Source organism: Lagenorhynchus albirostris, chromosome 14, assembly GCF_949774975.1.
Source record: "Lagenorhynchus albirostris chromosome 14, mLagAlb1.1, whole genome shotgun sequence".
Taxonomy (NCBI): Eukaryota; Metazoa; Chordata; class Mammalia; order Artiodactyla; family Delphinidae; genus Lagenorhynchus; species Lagenorhynchus albirostris.
Window position 1 is genome coordinate 26,315,787 of NC_083108.1, and position 18,154 is coordinate 26,333,940.

The 18,154-nt window shown below is 40.9% G+C and overlaps 1 protein-coding gene across 10 annotated transcripts in view; it reads left to right on the plus strand.

Moving 5' to 3' along the window:
- HDHD2 (haloacid dehalogenase like hydrolase domain containing 2) overlaps positions 1 to 18,154 on the plus strand; it is a 57,121-nt gene that overhangs the window by 22,690 nt on the left and 16,277 nt on the right. For 7 of the 10 annotated variants that reach the window (XM_060121944.1, XM_060121946.1, XM_060121943.1 and 4 more), the window contains 3 exons: positions 8,268 to 8,484; positions 9,884 to 9,947; positions 14,631 to 16,031. In XM_060121944.1, coding sequence (XP_059977927.1) covers positions 8,268 to 8,484; positions 9,884 to 9,947; positions 14,631 to 14,734 — 385 coding nt within the window. In that variant the 3' untranslated portion in view covers positions 14,735 to 16,031. Of the gene's footprint in view, positions 1 to 8,267; positions 8,485 to 9,883; positions 9,948 to 14,012; positions 14,187 to 14,630; positions 16,032 to 16,062; positions 17,430 to 18,154 lie in introns of those variants that run through there. The other 3 variants (XR_009534907.1, XR_009534909.1, XR_009534908.1) reach the window with 3 other exon arrangements.

Consider the following 18,154-nt stretch of genomic DNA (forward strand, 5'->3'; position numbering starts at 1 on the left):
ATTTACTGTATTTTGAGTGGGTAGCCGCCCTGACATGCATAGTATGCTCTGTCTACAAAAATGTCTTAAATGTCTGAATAAAATTGAAAACACTGAATTTTAAAGAATTGATTTTGGGGAAGGATGTGAACCACTTATAGGGGATAGATGTGATTTGGGCTTGGATTCTATGAAACGTTCAAATCCTGAGAACCATGGATGGCTTTTTACCTTTTACCTAATACTAAAAGGTACAAAGTGTAATATAATGAATACCCATATGCCTGTCAATTGGCTTAAGAAACACAAGTTATCAACACGTTTGATAACCCCTGTGTATCCCTCCTCAGTTTTGTCAGCCAAGACCCAAAAGTAATCAGGATTGTGAATTTCTGTTTATCATTGTCTTGCATTTCTTTATACTTGTAACACATACGTAGGTATTTCTAGACTATATGTAGTATTATCTTGCATGTTTTATACTTTATGTGTGCATCAGTTTGCTTTCTTCCCTAGAAGTAATGTATGATTCATCAGTATGAATGCCTATAACTCCATTCATTTTCACAGTTGTAGTACTAGCTTGTAGCAAGGTCTTTTTTCATCTTCTGACCTGTTAGGGAAAAAAAAGCATGAGCATTTCAGTAAGGGACCAATTTTAATTAAATTCTATTCGGAGAAAGCCTACCTGGGCAAGCAGATCACTTAATCTAAATGAACTTGGTATTAACAAGACTAAAAAATATCTAACCTCAAAATTAATACATCCTCCCAGAATAGACGCAAAGGTAGAGAATGGACTTGAGGACGGGGCCGTAGGGTAGGGTAAGCTGGAACGAAGTGAAAGAGTAGCATTGACATGACCAAATGTAAAATAGATAGCTAGTGGGAAGCAGCTGCATAGCACAAGAAGATCAGCTCGGAGCTTTGTGACCACCTAGAGGGGTGGGATAGGGAGGGTGGGAGGGAGGCGCAAGAAGGAGGAGATACGGGGATATATGTATACGTATAGCTGATTCACTTTGTTGTACAACAGAAACTAACACACCATTGTAAAGCAATTACACTCCAATAAAGATGTTAAAAAAATTAATATGTCCTCATTGTGGAAATTTTCAAATGCTCAAAAAAGAAACATGAATAAACAAAATTACCTGTGATTCTCCACCTAAGAGAACAACAGTTAACATTTTAGCATATAGCTAGTTTATTTGTTTCCACGCACGTATATATTTAGACAAAAATGAGAGTGTATACATACTATGCGATAATTGCCTTTTAAAAAGCCGACAATATATTGTGCATGTTTTTCTGTATTCTTAAATATTCTTCTAAAACATATTTGATTCCCAGAGCATATTCCACTTTAAAAAATGCAATAAATTGTGTAGCCATGTATTTCTGATTGTTAGTTATTTCCAGGTTTCATGAGTTAGTTTTTTATAAAAAACTTCTGAATGTGTTTGTTAAGCAATATTTATATTTCCGTAACATGTTTTCTCAGAAGTACAGTTGCTGGATCAAAGGAATTTTGGGAAAAAACTTCATGGAAATTGCTTAACTTAATAGTTCACAGAAAAGAAAATTTTTCTACATTAAGAGCAGCTGCCCTCCAGCTTCTTGAGGAGCTTATTAAAATGTTGTTACAATTGAAGATAAGTGACATCATATAACTTTCACATTTAAATGCGGAGATGAAGGCTGCTTAAGAATAATGTTTTGAAGCTTTGCTAATGACTTCTTTCCTATAATCGTTACAAGGTACGAGAATCCTCCAAAAGTCTTAGAGGTGCACAGAAATTAGTTTCTCGTGTGTTTGGGGAAGAGATTCTTATCCCCGTAAATGGTTTCTGTTGAATATTGGATTGCTTTCTTTTCCCCTTCTCATTAAGAAAAGAATAAAAAGTTTAATTACTAATGTATTCAATTCCTTACAAAGGGAATAAGGGAAGGGGAGGGGAAAAATCAACAATAATGGCCTCAGTTACTGCATTTGTATAGCAGCTCCTGAATCTTTTCTAAGAGTCCTGGGCATAAGGAATTCTAGAACAGTGTGGCAGTAGGGCTTAAATTAGAAATATTTCTGTGAGCTGTTTCCATTTTGAAAGGGCTGACTGCTATGCAATCTTTTTAATTAAGGTCCAGACTATAAAAATAAAACACTCTGGAGATGAGAAATTGTTGAAGACTTAAGAACTTGAGTTATTTAAAGCGTTCCATTAGTATATGCAGAACTTTATATGCCAATTTGAAGATCACAGAATACAGAATTGAGTTTAATATTAGTCACTACTCATTATTTAATTAACTGGGGAGATTCTTTTATGATCAAGGCAACTCTTGCTACTCTAAATAAAAGCTTTAGGTGAATAAACCACATAAATATATTGTTACTGATCTTTTAAAATTGATGTATAACATACAATAAGGTGTACAGATTGTCAGTGTACAACTCAATAAAAATTGACACATAGATATACCTGTGTAACCCCCACTCTGATCACGAGACAGAACATTTCCAGCGCCCTAGAAGGCTCTCTGTCCCAGTCAATACCACCCCTTCCTCAAGGTAACCACTACTCTGACTTCTATCAATATTGCCAGTTTTTGATCTTCATATGAATGAAATCACACAGTTGTAGCATTTTGTTTTGGGTCTGTTTTTGAGATTTATCCAAATTGTTGCATGTAGCAGTACTTTGTTTTTGTTTATTTTTGTTGTTGTGTAGTAGTCTATTGTATGTATATTCCACAATTTATTCAATTGTTAATGGACATTTGGATTTTCCAGTTTGGGCTGTTAAGAATAAAGCTGCTATGAACATTCTTCTACGTGTCTTTTGGGGACATATCCACTCATTTCTCTTGAGTCTGTATCTGGAAGTGAAATTACTGGATAATAGGATAAGTACTTGCTTAGCTTTAGTAAATATTGCCAAACAATTTTCCACAGTGATTATGTGGAGTCATATGTTATGACCCACCAGCTATGAACAAGAGTTCCAGTTGCTCCACATTCTCGCCAGTCTCTCGCTAGTCTATATCACTGTAGCTATTCTTTCTGGTGTGTATAGTGGTATCTTACCGTGTTTCAATTCGTATTTCCCTGGTGAGTAATATTGAAGCCTTTTCATATACTTATTGGCTATTGGATAACTTCTTTTGTGATCTACACATTCAAGTCTTTTATCGCGTCTGATTGGGTTATAGTTTCCTTAGTGATTTGTTGGGGTTGTGTATGTGTTATGTACACATGTGTCTTTGGTTGGATATATGTACTGCAGATGTCCTGTCCCTGCCTGTGGTTTGCCAGTTCATTCTTTTAACAGTATGAGAACATGAAGTTTTTAATTTTGATGGAGTCCAATTTGTCAATATTTTCTTCTGTTATGCCTAAGAAATTTTTGCCCACCTCAGGGTCATGAAGATATTCTCCTGTGTTTTCTTCTGCAAGCTTTATTGTTCTACCTTTAGCAATTAGGTCTAAGGTCTGTTTTGAATTAACTTTTGTGAATTGTGTGAAGTAAATTTCATTTTTTCTTTCCAGATATCCAGTTGCTTCTGCAACATTTATTGCGTAGATCAGTTCTTTCAAAAGCCTCACAGAATTGCAGTGATGTTTTAGTGCTTTGACATAAATCAAGTGACTATATATGTGTGGCTCTGTTTCTAGATTTTTTATCTATACTTGTGCACTTCCACAGTGTCTTGAATACTGTAGCTCTATAATAAATCTCAAAATCTGGTAGTATACATTCTTCAACTTAATCTTTTTTAAGATTCTACATCGTTTCCATATAAATTTTGGAATCAACTTGTCAATTTCCACAAAAAAAACTCACTAGGAGTTTGATTGCTACTTTATTAAATCTGTGGATTTGGGTAGAATTTACTGAACAGTAATGTGTCTTCCAGTCTATGAAGATGGAATATATCTCCATTTATTTAGATTTTAGTCTTACATTCTTCAGCAGTGTTTTGCTGTTTTTAGAGCGTAGGTCTTAGAAATTTTGTTGAATTAATCCTTGTATTTCATGTTGTTTGATGCGATTATCAGTGGTATTTTGTTAAATTTCACTTTTAATTGCTTGTTGCTAATACATAGAAGTATAATTGAGATTTTGTATGTTAACCTTGTATTCATGACCTTCTTACATTCACTTGGTAATTCTAATAATTTATTTATAGAATCTTTTGAATTGGATTTTCTACATGGACAGTTGTCAACCACAAATAATGACAGTTTTACTTCACACCTACCAATCTTTGTATTTTCATTTCTTTTTCTTGCTTTATTACACTCTCTGGGAACTACAATACCAGATAGAAGTGGTGATAGTAGGTAGCCTACTATTAATGAGAAAATTGCTGTGTCAGTATGATATTGGAGATATTCTGGGGGTTTCAGTTAAGTGTTGATGGGATTTTCTCTTGATATATTTCATGATTTGCTATTGTTTTAATTTGAACTTTTGGTAGTTGGTGTTTGTCAGGTTGATTGGTATTAGTTTTAAATGTATTGAATGTCAAGATTTTGGCATCACCTCGTTCATTTGTTCTCAACTGGGGACATTTTTCCTCCCCAGGGGACATTCAGCAATGTCTGGAGACATTTTTGGATGTCACAACTGGGGGAAGAAGAGTGCTACTGGCATCTAGTGGGTAGAGGCTGTGGATACGGCTAAACATCCCACAGGTATAGGACAGATCCCCCCAGATAAAGCATTTTTCAGTTAAAAAATGACAGAAGTGTTGAGAGTGAAAAGACCTGATCTGATTCAGTTTCTTCATTTGATAAGAAACCGGGGCCCACAAATGTGAAGTGATTTGTTGTTACCTATTTTAAGTAGCACAGACACTACACTTCCTATATTTATGAATAAAAATAATTGTCATTACTGTCAGATAGATAGCATGAAAAAGTTTGCATATATCATCTCTATTCCCCAAGAAGGTAAGCGTTATTCCGCATTTTATAGATCAGAACACTAAGGCATACAGTGCTTCATGCATTAATTAACTTACCTGATAAATATTTAGTGAAAGGTACCAGGGTTTGTTTTTGGTTTTGTTTTGGATTTTTTTTTTTTGGAAGTAAGAAATACAGTGATGAGTAAAACTAATGGGCATAGTGGAGATTGTAAGCTAGTGAGGAAGACAAACCAAATACAGTTGAGTAAGGATTATAAACTATAGGAAGTGATATAAAGGAAAAAGGGGATGAGATAGAGATGAAATGTGAGGAGGAAGTCCACTTTGCAGGGAGATAGGGAATGGCTCTTTGATGTGCTGACATTCAAGCTGAGACCTGACAAGTGAGCAGAAGATAGCTGTGTGCAAAGTATGGGGCTCTGTTTCAGGAGGAGGGAACACCAGGTGTGGGGGCTGAAGCAGGAAAGACTGTGTACATTTTTGGTACATAGTCAGTGACGGGGAAGGTGACTTGAGATTGGAGGTGCTGACAGTGGCCAGGTAAGGCCAGGCCTTACAAGCTTCGGTAAGGACTTTGGGTTTTATACTCTTTGCAATGAGAGGTTCTTGAAAGGTTTTAAGCAGGGGAGGGACACGATCCCGTCTGTACTTTTGAAACTCCCCGTATTGCATGTACGATGGGTTGGAATAACAGGAGAAGAGTAGAAAGCAGAAAGATGAGTTAAGACTATTGCAGAGGTTTGCCAGAAGGAGTAAGACCATTTTGAGAAAGTTTTGTTTTTGTTTTGGACTTGGAAGTGACTGGATTTACTAATAATAGGGATGTGGAAGGGTGAGGGAAAGTGAGAAATCAAGGATGATTACTAGTTTCTGACTTGAGCAATGGGGCCAATTTACTGAGTTGGGAAAGATTGGGGGAGGGTCGTTTTGGGGGGGTGGGAAGAAAAGGACTCAATCGTTCGATGTCAGGCATATTAGGTTTCTTACTTAAGCTGCCGTGTAATTTCATTTCCACATTCTCCATCTTCAGCAGAAATGGTGAAAAGTTGATCATTTTTTCTAAAAAAAGTGAGTTTATTTGGAAGAGTGCTGGATTGGTTTTCTGGAGTTCTGGGTTCCCGCTCTCCTTGGTCTTGGCCAGCATCACAAGGTGATCTTCTCTTCGTAAAATGGGCGTGTTGGACTTGGTATTCTTTATGGTCCCTTTCAGTAACGTACTGTGACTCTGAATCTAAGTCATCCCCTTAGCTTTTCTCTCACTGCTCTGCCTAACATTTTTATAATGTGGTCCAGCTCCCTGGCTAGGACTTTTTATAGTTTTTTTCCTTTGCCTACATGGAATTTATAGCCATGGATTTTTGCATCAGGCCTTCTTTATGCCTTTTTTTCTTGTATCGTGCACCTCAGTGGGCTTATAGTTAAATAGAGACAGAAGATTCTCAGATTTCTTCCCGATACATTACTTCCGGTAACAAAACAACCAACTTTTTTTTGCCCTGTCTAGGAAGTGTGAAAACAGTCCCAAGTATTGGGGTGTCTATTTTCTTACATTTTGAAAATGTTTATACAAAAATCTTTTAATCTGCGTCCTTGAAAATATTTACCTTTCAATCTATCCTGAACATGCCTTGGCTCTTCAAAGAGTCAGTAAAGCTTATGCTGAACGTAGAAGAATGACAGAAGCAAGAACCACTTCCCTGAGAGATGCCTGTCTTCTCCAAGCTCCTGAAGAACCAGTTCCCATTTAGAGAAATGTAGAGGAACCCACAGTTTCAGCCCTTCCAGAGAAGGCACGGGAATTAAGTACACACGTCAATCGAGCTGATAAGTCTCATCCCCAGTTAATATATAATAAAATATTAACAAAGCTAAGTCAGATGAGTTTTTAGTTTAGCTGTGTAAGTGGAGAGCAATTTCGAGGTCTGTTGCATAAAGAATTCCAGTTCCATGGTAGAGTAGCAAGTAAATGGGATTGGGGGCAGAGTGACAAGAGGGGAGATAGATAAACCACCCGTTATTATCTCGTTGCTATCAGCTGTGGTTCTTTAAGGCCAACATAGTGGCCTTATCAGGTTTCCTAACAGTTGGATTTTAAGATCTACTTTAAGAAATAAATTTGTATTACTATTAGTGAATAAATTTGAAGGATCCGTCCTGTGCTGTGAGCAATTCGTAGTAACTAACAATAAGGCTCTGTAATAGTCCGGTATTGGTTTTTACTTAATAAAATATTTAATCATAAATGTCTGAATCCTGCATCTCCCACAGGAAGGCATTTCCATGCCCACTTACAAGAATAATTTAGCAGTTTCATAGTTGAGCGCTTAATTACTCGTAATTGTGAAGGGTGAGATGTGATGAATTCTTCCTCGATGAACATACTAGATATTTAACTAAGTAGATGACTTAAATTAAGCTAAGTGAGATCATTTATTACATTGGTTAAAAGCAGTTTAAGAAGAATATCATGTCCTGCATTCGATTAGATGATATGTGTGTGACTCTCTCTGCTGTGTGACTTACAGGCTGCACTGTTGGGATGGTTGGCAGATGTTTTTGGATGGGGGTTGGTGGGGTTTTTTTTAGATTTGTTATGTTTTGCCTGAGTAAGTAATGAGGATCCTTGACTATATGTAGAGTTTAGTTCTCTAACAAGAAAACTCTTTATGCCCTTTCGGTTGGTATGAGAGTATTTGTCCTACATCAGGAAGAAGGAAAGGACTTGACAGTATAGGCTCACCCTTAAGCCTTACTGCTGTGTCCTTCAGGGAAGACAGCCTGATTTGCAAAGTAACGCCCGAAGCAGTCAAAAGGTAAAATGAAGAGGGAAAGATACAAGCAGAAAGTATTTGTAAAATGGTCTATGAAATTTCTGAATTCGAAAGAATCATATTTTGGAGCAGAGGAAAGAGGAAACCAGGTATTTTAGGAGCTAGCTGAACATGTCACTGCAGCATCAGTTGAGTCGTGTTGTAAAAGGCTCAGGAGCCTCCTGCTTACCATTAGGGAGGTTGAAACAACTTGTCTCATTAAGTTAAGCTTCTTCCCTCAAGTGTCTTATTTAGCTTTACTTCCCTTAATTCTCTTTCCATGGTGATTTGGGTAAAATGTCTGAAACCACTAAAGGTAAAAGGTTGAAGCAATCACAAATTTAATCTATCACCTTTCTTTACTGTATCTGAGTGTAATTCTCAGCAGTTCCTAGCGAATTCATTAGAAGACAGCAAGTCATTAAAAGTTAATAAGAAACTATTCGTTTCTGTGAGTGTGAATAAAACCACTTTGTAAGTCTGACATTCTTTTCCAGTCATAGAAACCTTGCTTTAAGCCAATTTGCATTTTCTCTGTCTCTCTAGGTTGCTCCTGGATGGGGCACCTCTGATAGCAATCCACAAAGCCAGGTATTACAAGAGGCAAGATGGCTTAGCCCTGGGGCCCGGACCATTTGTGACTGCTTTAGAGCATGCCACAGATACCAAAGCCACAGTCGTGGGGAAACCAGAGAAAACGTTCTTTTTGGAGGCATTGAGGAGCACTGGCTGTGAACCTGAGGAGGCCATCATGATTGGAGATGTAAGTAGAAGAGCCCAGGAAATGCCCTGGGCTTACCTGTCATGCTGGGAGGAGCCAACTTCAAAGCACTGCTTTGAGACACAAGCAGGCTCTTATTGGTGATATCAGATGGTAGTAAGAGGCTACCCATAAAACAGGCTTTCCAGTAGTTGTTTACTGGTATTCTAAAGAACTGAAATATTGATTATTTCTGACATTCTTCATAGTGTGATGAGATATATACAATTCAAAAGACCATCAACTGCAAGGCAATTAAATGCTTTATGTGTCTTTTTGAAGAAAACTTCTACATAGATTTAGACTTTTTTGACTATTCCTTAATGCAAAGAACACCTATACCCAAAGAATTCTCCCATTATTGATTTTTTTGCTAGTATATGCTTTATGGAAGAACTTCCCAGTCTGTGTGCCACAAATAGCTAAAGATATCGATTGCCTCAGGCCTAGGAGTGGCAGGGCTGAACCTGGACAATCGGGGGCCCTACCCAGTGGGCCCTCCCTTTCCTTGTTCACTTTTTCCCTCCTCCCTTCCTCCTGTCCCTCTCCCCCATCTCCCCTGCTTCAACAAGACAAGTTTAGATGCACAGAAAAGGTTTTAAGTTAGACCTTAAATGAAGATTTTGACATTTTAAGACTCATTTCCAAGGGCTGTTGTTGAATAATATGAATGATTTTTAAGGAAAAAACTTTTCTTTGGGTGTGATCTGAATGAATCCTGCTTATACACATGAGATGGTAGGATTGATTTTATTGATGATGTTTCTTCCAGTTTTTGGATTTTTATTACCTTGCATTTGTCATCACAATTAGCCAAGTATATTTATCCCTATCTTGATTAAGAATTGGAAAACAGAAGCTTCCCTTTGAAACTGATCTATTATTCCTAAGTGTGAAGTGAATATCAGACAGTCTCAGAATCTGTTTAAGTACACTGATCTGATTTGATTCCCCGTTAGGGACGATTGGATGGAACGTAAGGATAATGTTACATGGACAGCACAAGAGCTGTCTTCTGAACCTAGTTCATTCACTGTCCTGCAGTTGGATCATTTACCTTAAAAGCTGCCAAATGATAGAATACTTTTTTTCCATGATCTGTTTTAAAAGGAAATAGATGTACATGTGGCAAAACATGAAGCACTGTAACTGCTTTTTATGTTTGGTTACTAGGATTACTACTCTGTTTTTTACCTCTACCTCTATTACGCTTCCCTTTTCCAGTGGTATGCTCCTTCAGACATGGGTTTATCCTTTTTTACACCTCCTTCACTTTCATTTTAAGGAAAAAAACATGGGATTACAGTTGGCCATCCTGTCCTAATAAGTCAGATCAATTGGTCAGTTTTGTTGGCAGGCTCACTGATGACACTGGACTAAATGCTTCGTTATGCTTTTCTAGGATTGCAGGGATGATGTTGGTGGGGCTCAGAATGTCGGCATGCTGGGCATCTTAGTCAAAACTGGTATGTATCTTCAGTATAATATTCTGTTTCTCTAAAACAGAATGGTAGAATACACAACTGCTTAAAGAACAGTCTTTGCAGAAATGGCAAAGCCCACTGAGCATTTTAATTCTCTTTCTGCCACAAAGCAAAAATAAAATGGGCTTAGGATTGCAGGGAAAAAAGACAATGTGAAAGGGCCCATGCTGTGCAAAGCTAGGAGGATCAGATCAGAGTTCAGAGGTATTTTAACAGTTACACAGAGATAACCATACACAATTGACCATTAGCATTTGTATGATTTTCTGGATATGCAAATCACCAAAGTTGACCAAAAGACCATTGATAGTGGGGCTCTGTAAAAATATGTTTTCTTTTTGCACCAGCTATAAGATGTTTATCTTTTTAGCGACTGGCTAGCTAAGTGATATGATACTTTGTGTTAATGTTTACTTTTTTTAAAAAAACACACAAAAAACTTTTGTCTTTTCACTTACTGTTTTAGTAACAATTTCCTGTACCAAAATTAGGTAAACCGGGTGTGGTCCCTCAAATAAATTTAAGGAAAGGGAAAGAACCTAATGGAGGAGACTCAGCTAATACGGTATCATGGCAACAGTGGACCAGTTAGGTGTCCTGGGTCTTGGTCTCAGCTCTACACTGACTGTGAGACTCTGGGCAAGGCCCTTCACCTCTTTGGGCCATTTACGGATGATGGGGCTGAACTGGACCCTTCTAGCTCTCACAGTATACGAGTATTACACTGTGCAGTTTTCCTGTGTGGAGTGTGATTAATGAAGTCCTTTCAAGGTAAGGAAAGAATAGTCATGAGAGTTGTGTGGGCTTGTGTGCTGTTGCACTAGGAGCTTTGATGAGCCTTTTCAGATAAAATGAAAAGGTCTCCCCCGCACCTGCCCCCAGCTGGAACCTGCTGAGCTTAAAACTAATAGCACGTGTTTGAGGATGACAGCCAGGAGTCTGGTCCAAGAATTGTCATCGGGCTCTTATCAGTTAAATAGCAGATAGGTGGTTCCATAGATGGCTCTGTGAGTTCATATGCCTGGCTTCATACAGGCTGTTCAGAAAAGGGAAGATTTAAACACTAAGTCACAGACGAGCTGCCACTGGGAAATTTTTTAGATAGAGTATATTTACTCATGACTGTGATGTTCAAGAAAATGTGGTTGCATAAAAGCTATTTTGAATTTAAAAACAGAAACAAGAAAACATAGATGTTGCTACAATTGAATAAGAAGTATTTTCCAGGCCCTGTGTGAACAAAGAATGGGAACAGTCTTCTCATGCTGGGTGTCTGGAGTGAACCAGTGGAGCCTTGCAGATACTGACTCCAGTCACTCTAGAATTAATAGTATTGTGTTTTCACATTTCTAATTCAAAATGATCACCGTCTTCCCAGAAACATGCCCTTTGATGGAAGCAAAAAAGAGGATATATCAGGGAGTCAGGAAAAATAGCCACACTCCTCATCCTCCCCTGTATCTGAATTTTCAGACGCTTGGCATTCCTCATCATTTTATGATCTGCTCATTGAGGAAACCCTCAGCCAACTATTTTCCTCTCGGGTATTGTTCCCATGAACATTTCCTTTCTTTAGGTCACATAACTAAGGATTTGCACCAAGTATGAAAACTGGTCCTATGCCAGGGTCTTGTAGGCCCAGCTTCCCTAGCTGGTCTCCATTGGCTCTGCCTTCTTTTCTGACTGGCAGTTGGTTGTTGTCAGCCTGTCACAGAGGCATCCAGTTAGTCTTAGAGAAGCCAGCAGCTCCACACAATCAAATCTAAAATGTCTAACTTAGAAACGTAGCTAAGTCCAGCTCATGAAAACAGGCCCATTTGTACTGTTCATCTTTGGTCAGAAAAAAGTCCCAAGTAAGCCCACTGTTCTGAAAGCATACAGAGCAGCTGGCTCCACTCATAAATTTGAACTCAGTGCAGTGAACAATTGCTGGGTTTCCCAGTGTTTGAAAATTACCACAGAGATTTTAAATTATTCAGTGATAGTCTTGAGCAGTTTTGTTTCTCAGTAGTAGCACATAATAGATGCTCAATGTACATTTGCTCCATGATTTGTTAGTAAAGACTTTTTTTTTTTTTTTTTTGCGGTACGGGGGCCTCTCACTGCTGTGGCCTCTCCCGTTGCGGAGCACAGGTTCCGGACGCGCAGGCTCAGTGGCCATGGCTCACGGGCCCAGCCGCTCCGCGGCATGTGGGATCTTCCCGGACCGGGGCACGAACCCGTATCCCCTGCGTCGGCAGGCGGACTCTCAACCACTGCGCCACCAGGGAGGCCCCAATAAAGACTTTTGACTAGCCATAACTAGAATCTGTTTCTGTTTAGCATGTAAAACAATCACCTAGAAAAGATGGGATCACCCTTTGTCCACGGTTGTCAACATGGCTTCCTGCATTCTCCCTCCATTCACCATTTATTCGTCCAGGAGAGTATAGACTGGCACACTGAGTCAGGCCTGAGCGATGGCGGCCTGCTTCATTCACTCAGCCAACGTTGTTGAGCATCTGCTATATGCCAGACACAGTGCAGGTTGCTAGAACTATCACCCATTCATGAGCCACTGTGTCAATTTGTACTTTGTAGAAACCCCACTTGCAGAGCCAGACTAAGCAAAAGCCTTCTGGAAGCTCATGGCTAAGAAACCTGTCTTTCACACATTTGCCTTTAGACCACTGGCTCCAAGAAGTGGGTGGTATAGCAAAAGTTAGTCATTAACTTACCTATGAGAACAAGCAGAAACCTTGCAGAGGAGTTTATACTCAATGGGATTTAAGCTAGAAAAAACTAGCAGTAGAGTTTGCTGTGTGGGCCATGCTGTGGACAGGTGCCTTGAGGACGCTAAGGTAAGTTAGCTTTGTACGTTAGGTGCTGGCTCCTTTCCTGTAGGAATTCACAGTCAGCAAGACAGGACAGGAAGCATCTTCACTACCACATTGTCAAGTTGGGGAAGGGGGGTTTTCAGGCTTGGTGTTTGCTGAACAAAGCCTCTTAAAGAGTAGTTACAGAAAACAGAAGGGATTTTAGAAAGTGGTGGGTCTGTTGTTGGGGAACCCAGATTTAGACAGAGAATACTGAAAAATGCAGAAGAATAAATAGCAGAGATCACAGAAAAGGGGATGAGGGAGCGAGGAGAAAGGGCAAGTGCAGAGGCAGCGCTGAGACTACAGGGCAGTCGGCCTCGTTCCCCCAAGGCCCCGTCTAATACAGTGTTCATCCCTCCCTTCCTTCCTTGCTTCCTTCTTTCCTTTCTTTCTTCCGAAAATGCTGTGGAATGCTCACCATGTGCTAGTCATTATGTCAGGTGCTGGGAATACATTGGGGAACATAACAGACATAGTCCCTGCTCTTAGAGAACTTATAGTTTTAAATGTGAGGCACACATTAAACAAATAAATATATAATTACGAATTGTTATAAATATTGTGGAGACAAAGAACAGGGGAGAGAGAGAGAGAGAATAACAGGGAGGGGATCTCATTTGGATGGGAAGGTGGGACTGACCCGAAACCTGAAGGAGGTTGTCGTTGAGAAGAATGTTCCAGGCAAAGGGAGTGGCAGGTGTGTCCAGCACAGGACTGCAGCTGGTGAGAGAAGCACGTGCTAAGGTGAGGGGTACTGGGCCTGGTGACTGAGGGGCCTGGTAGGCAACAACAGAGATACAGGGTTCTTTCTGAAGGGCATTGGAACACATTAAGGGTGTTTAAACAGGGGCCATGCATGGTCTGACTTACATTTGTAAGAGTCTGTGACCGTGCTGCACTGTTCAGTTGTGGGCCTTGAATTGCAGGGTCCATGGAAAGTTCGGCAGCAGGCCCACCCGTCAGTGCCCTGCCGGGCAGCCTGTCCTGCCGGCCTGCCTGTGAGCACTGTGAGCACCCATCTCTCCTCCCCTCCCACCCCCGGGCGCCCTCATTTGCCCGCTCACAGGGCTCCTGTTCGGCAGCAGCTCATGCTGTTTCCAGTCACCCTCTGAAGATGACAAGGCCTCTGCCCTGTGGGGTCTGGGCTTTCATTTAAAAGCACTGATTTATTTACCATCCCTATCTGTAGGGCTGCTGGGGGAAGAAAATGATTTCAACAGCTGAGGAGATTCGAAGGCACCCTTAGCTCTCAGGTGACCCAGTACCTGTGACTGTCCATCATGAAAGACCAGAGGGCCTGGGAAATGCTGAATATGACCTTGCTTTGAATTGCCTCATGGCATTCCTGAAGCCTGGATAAAAGGTGCTTTGGGAGCTGTGGAGACCTTGATTCTCTCATCATTATAAGGGTGGTCTCTGGTGTCCCAGGTGCCCATGGGGTGTGATTAATCTGGTGTTCTACCAGTAGCCTTTGTTCACTGGCTTTACTTTCTTTTTTTTTTTTTTTTGTAGTTTATTATTGTTATTTTTTTATATCTTTATTGGAGTATAATTGCTTTACAATGGTGTGTGAGTTTCTGCTTTATAACAAAGTGAATCAGTTATACATATGTTCCCATATCTCTTCCCTCTTGCATCTCCCTCCCTCCCACCTCCCCTATCCCACCCCTCTAGGTGGTCACAGAGCACCAAGCTGATCTCCCTGTGCTATGCGGCTGCTTCCCATTAGCTATCTACCTTACATTTGGTAGTGTATATGTGTCCATGCCTCTCTCTAGCTTTGTCACTGGCTTTACTTTCATTTCAGGGAAATATCGAGCAGCAGACGAAGAAAAAATTAATCCACCTCCTTACTTAACGTGTGACAGCTTCCCTCATGCCGTGGACCACATTCTGCAGCATCTACTGTGAACCATTATGTGAATCAGAAGCAACTTGAAACGCAGCTTTTCATTGTCTGGAAAGAATCCCTCAACAACTTAATGCCAGTGCCACTTAATGACAGACAGAGACCACTCAGCCCTGGTCACCATTTAACCCTCTTTTGTTGGGCAGTAATTAGAAAGAAAGGTATTGAACTGCAGCCAGACACCAAGCCTGGCTAATAATCCCTTTTGTTTTTTTTCCGTAAAAGAAGATGAGATCCAAAGAAAGGGAAAGCTGAGATTTTGTGCCATTCCTTTTAAAATATTCATCAGGTTAGCGGCGCTGGGGAAGAGTCTCCTGCAGGGAGCCTGTTCTCTGTTGTCTCCTCGCTGGTAAATTGGAGGGGTTCAGACTCTGAATAAAGTTGAATGGTGTTTTTTAAGTTAAAAAGTATTGCATTAAAGTGCATTAGGCTGTAGTTTTAATATTGAGTTCAACTGTGAAATCCATCAGAAGTGCCAAGTAGGGTACAGGACAGAAGAAGCAGAATAAAGTGTCCTTTAGCCCAAGTGAAGGAGTGAATTTGCTTTAACAGATGTTGAAAACTAGATTAGCTACTGTATTATTCCCAGCACGGGTGACTTCTTTTTCTCTTCGTTAGCCAGAGATGAGTAATTTAAATTTAGAACCTGGTTTTAATTTAAAATAATATTTCCATTAATAACCTATTCATTGCAGATACCTATTATACTGTGTAACAGTTGTTTTGGAAATTTTATGTAAAATTAAAACTATCAGTATTTTACAGATGTTTTAATTAGACATTGTTATTAACAGGAACAGTGCAGAAACTAAAATCAAGCCTTTAATGTCTTATAGACCATGCATTTTTGAGGCTAGTGTCCACCCGGGTCCTATTAACTGTACATTTGCAAGATTTCATTATTTTTGCCTCTGACACTATGGGAAAAATCTTTCAGAAGCTATTGGGACAGATTCAAGCTTTTATGTACTTGGTTACTAGGGCTGTAAAATGAAATCTCGTCTTGCAGCATGGATTCTTCTTCTCATGTTAAACCCACCAAAATGAAGGGGACTAAATAGGTAATGATTTTCTTAGTGCATTTGCATACTGTGATGATCCTGGGCCTTTGCAATTGTTTTACTGGGCTCTTGGGCACTGGATTATTAGCTTGTAATTGTCCATTATCGTGGTGCTCACCTTACTGAAGCGCACAGCAGTGTTAATGAGCTCTGGGTTTTGATGCTTGTTTAGAGATCAGCTTGGTCTTGGATGGGAGGGAGTAAAGCTAAATAAATGGCCGCCTCCTCTCCTTCTGGTCGTTTGGTGAATACTTTTCTTGTTTTTGCAGATGCCCCAACCTAGTCCTTACGATCCTAGAGTGCAGAAGACAGATGTGCTAGGGCACCACCCCAGATCAGGAGGAGGAGTGCAGTGACTGGGGCACAGAGCAGGGAGCCCGGCTAGCGCTTCCCTTCGGTGACCTGGGGCAACTCCCCTAGCCACTCCTGCATCCTTTGCCTTCTCTGTAAAGTGGAGATACACCACCACGTAGGTTTGTTGTGAGGGTTAAATGCACAACCCGTATATCAAGGACTTTAAATAGAATCGGACGAATGTTAAGTGTTGCCTGTTTGCGATGATGACACAGATGTAGCAGGAGTATCTGCATTTAACAATCCGGAAAAGGTTGGTAGAATTCATCTCTACCGTCAGTTCAGTGGGGAAAGTCTTCCTGAGAATTAAAAAAGAGAGACATTTAAATTCCTTCAGGCCGGAGCCACACAGAAAAGCCCAGCGTGCAGGCAAGAGGGGCTGCTGGGCGTGTTCACCAGTGGCCTGTTCCCCAGCACCTGGGTCACTGATTCCTTGGCCCAGGCGTTATCAAGGGTTTGCTAGCTGCTGTGTGCGAAGTGCCTGCTAGGAAATAAACATTGAAGAGAAGGATTTTGCCTGGAGGGCCCTTACTAGGTGAGGAGCTAAGGAGAATACCTAAGGCAGTGTGCAGACTCGGTGTCTCCCTTCTCTGTGACGTGGTCCTGACCACAGGATGGAGTGAAGTGTTCCCTCCTTCGTGCCATGGAGCAGTTGTTAGATTGTACTTAGGTCTTCAAACGTCTCTTCTCCCCACCAGACAGGACTCTGTGCTACAACACAGATGGGCACTCAGGCCGTCACCAGACAACTCAAAATTAGCTGTAAATATTATAGGAATTGAACGCTAGAGGGTATAGCTATGGGTAGGGAGGAGAAAATGTTTCATTTTAGACTTGCTGCTCATAGGGGAGGCCCGTTAGGCACTTAAATAATGGCTCTGATGCTCTGGAGACACGTTAGAGCTAAAGCCAAGCTGCAGACATCACTGATGGGCAAGTGGCAGGAGGGGGTAATCCCGCTGCGTGTAACGAGCCAGCCAAGAGAAACGGCTGGTCTACTTTCCTCCATTCTCGCTTGGCCATTAAAATCTTGGCTATTTTACTTACATAATAAACATTATATAGGATTTTCTAACTGACCTGTCCACGGTATGAAGTTCGTGAGGATAAATAGAAATCTTGGTTTAGGTCGAGGTTACTGTAAACATCCCCAGCTCAGCTGGTTGGTTTGCCTTGGGCTTCATGGAGGAGACTGAATAACCGAAGTACGTAAAGGACTTTATTTTCCAGCCATTACATTTCAGGGGCTGTCTTGTGGTGCTGACCCCAAGGATAGTGTTGGTGCCAGAAAAGGGACCAAGTGACATCTTAGGACTTGAAAGGGCATTAGAGAATGCCCATTGTCAGGAGGCGGTTATTGGGCATCTCCTGTGAGCTGGGCGTGGAGGAGGGCGAAGGACCAGTCTGGTGGGGAGACAAGGTTGTTGCACCCACTTCACTCTCACACGTCCAGAATCAGCTAGTTCTGCAGTGGCTCTACCTACCCACCACTCTACCCGAGCGGAGCGGATTGTAATGCCTGGAAAGGAGAAGGGGGCTGGCCCACCTCCCTGGTGACGGTTCCATCAAACACCTGCGGTTGTGGGTATCAGAAACTGCCCTGGAGTGACTGTCATCACCTCACTCTTAACCCCACACTGAAAAATTACAGGAGTGAGTTGGACAGGAAAGTCAAAACACAACCGCACTATGTTCAGTTGGTTTTGGATCGGTGGTGGTTCATGTTGTATGAAACTGAAGTCCTTGGGCACCTATAATAAAGAATTTTTAAAACTGCACTAATCTGTTTCATTAAAACACTTGCCTTGGGCAGCAGAGTACTTCGTCCTGTTAGCAGTTGTTTGCATAGAGCCATGTTTGCGTTATTGAGTTTCTTTGACAGAAGTCAAAAAGGCCTTTCCCGCGTAAATGCACAGGGCCTTTGCTGAGCTGACTTTGTGTTACACCAGCCATCAAGACCTACTACCCAAAGCATGCTGCTGTCCTTGAGAGGCGAGGCGCCAGCGC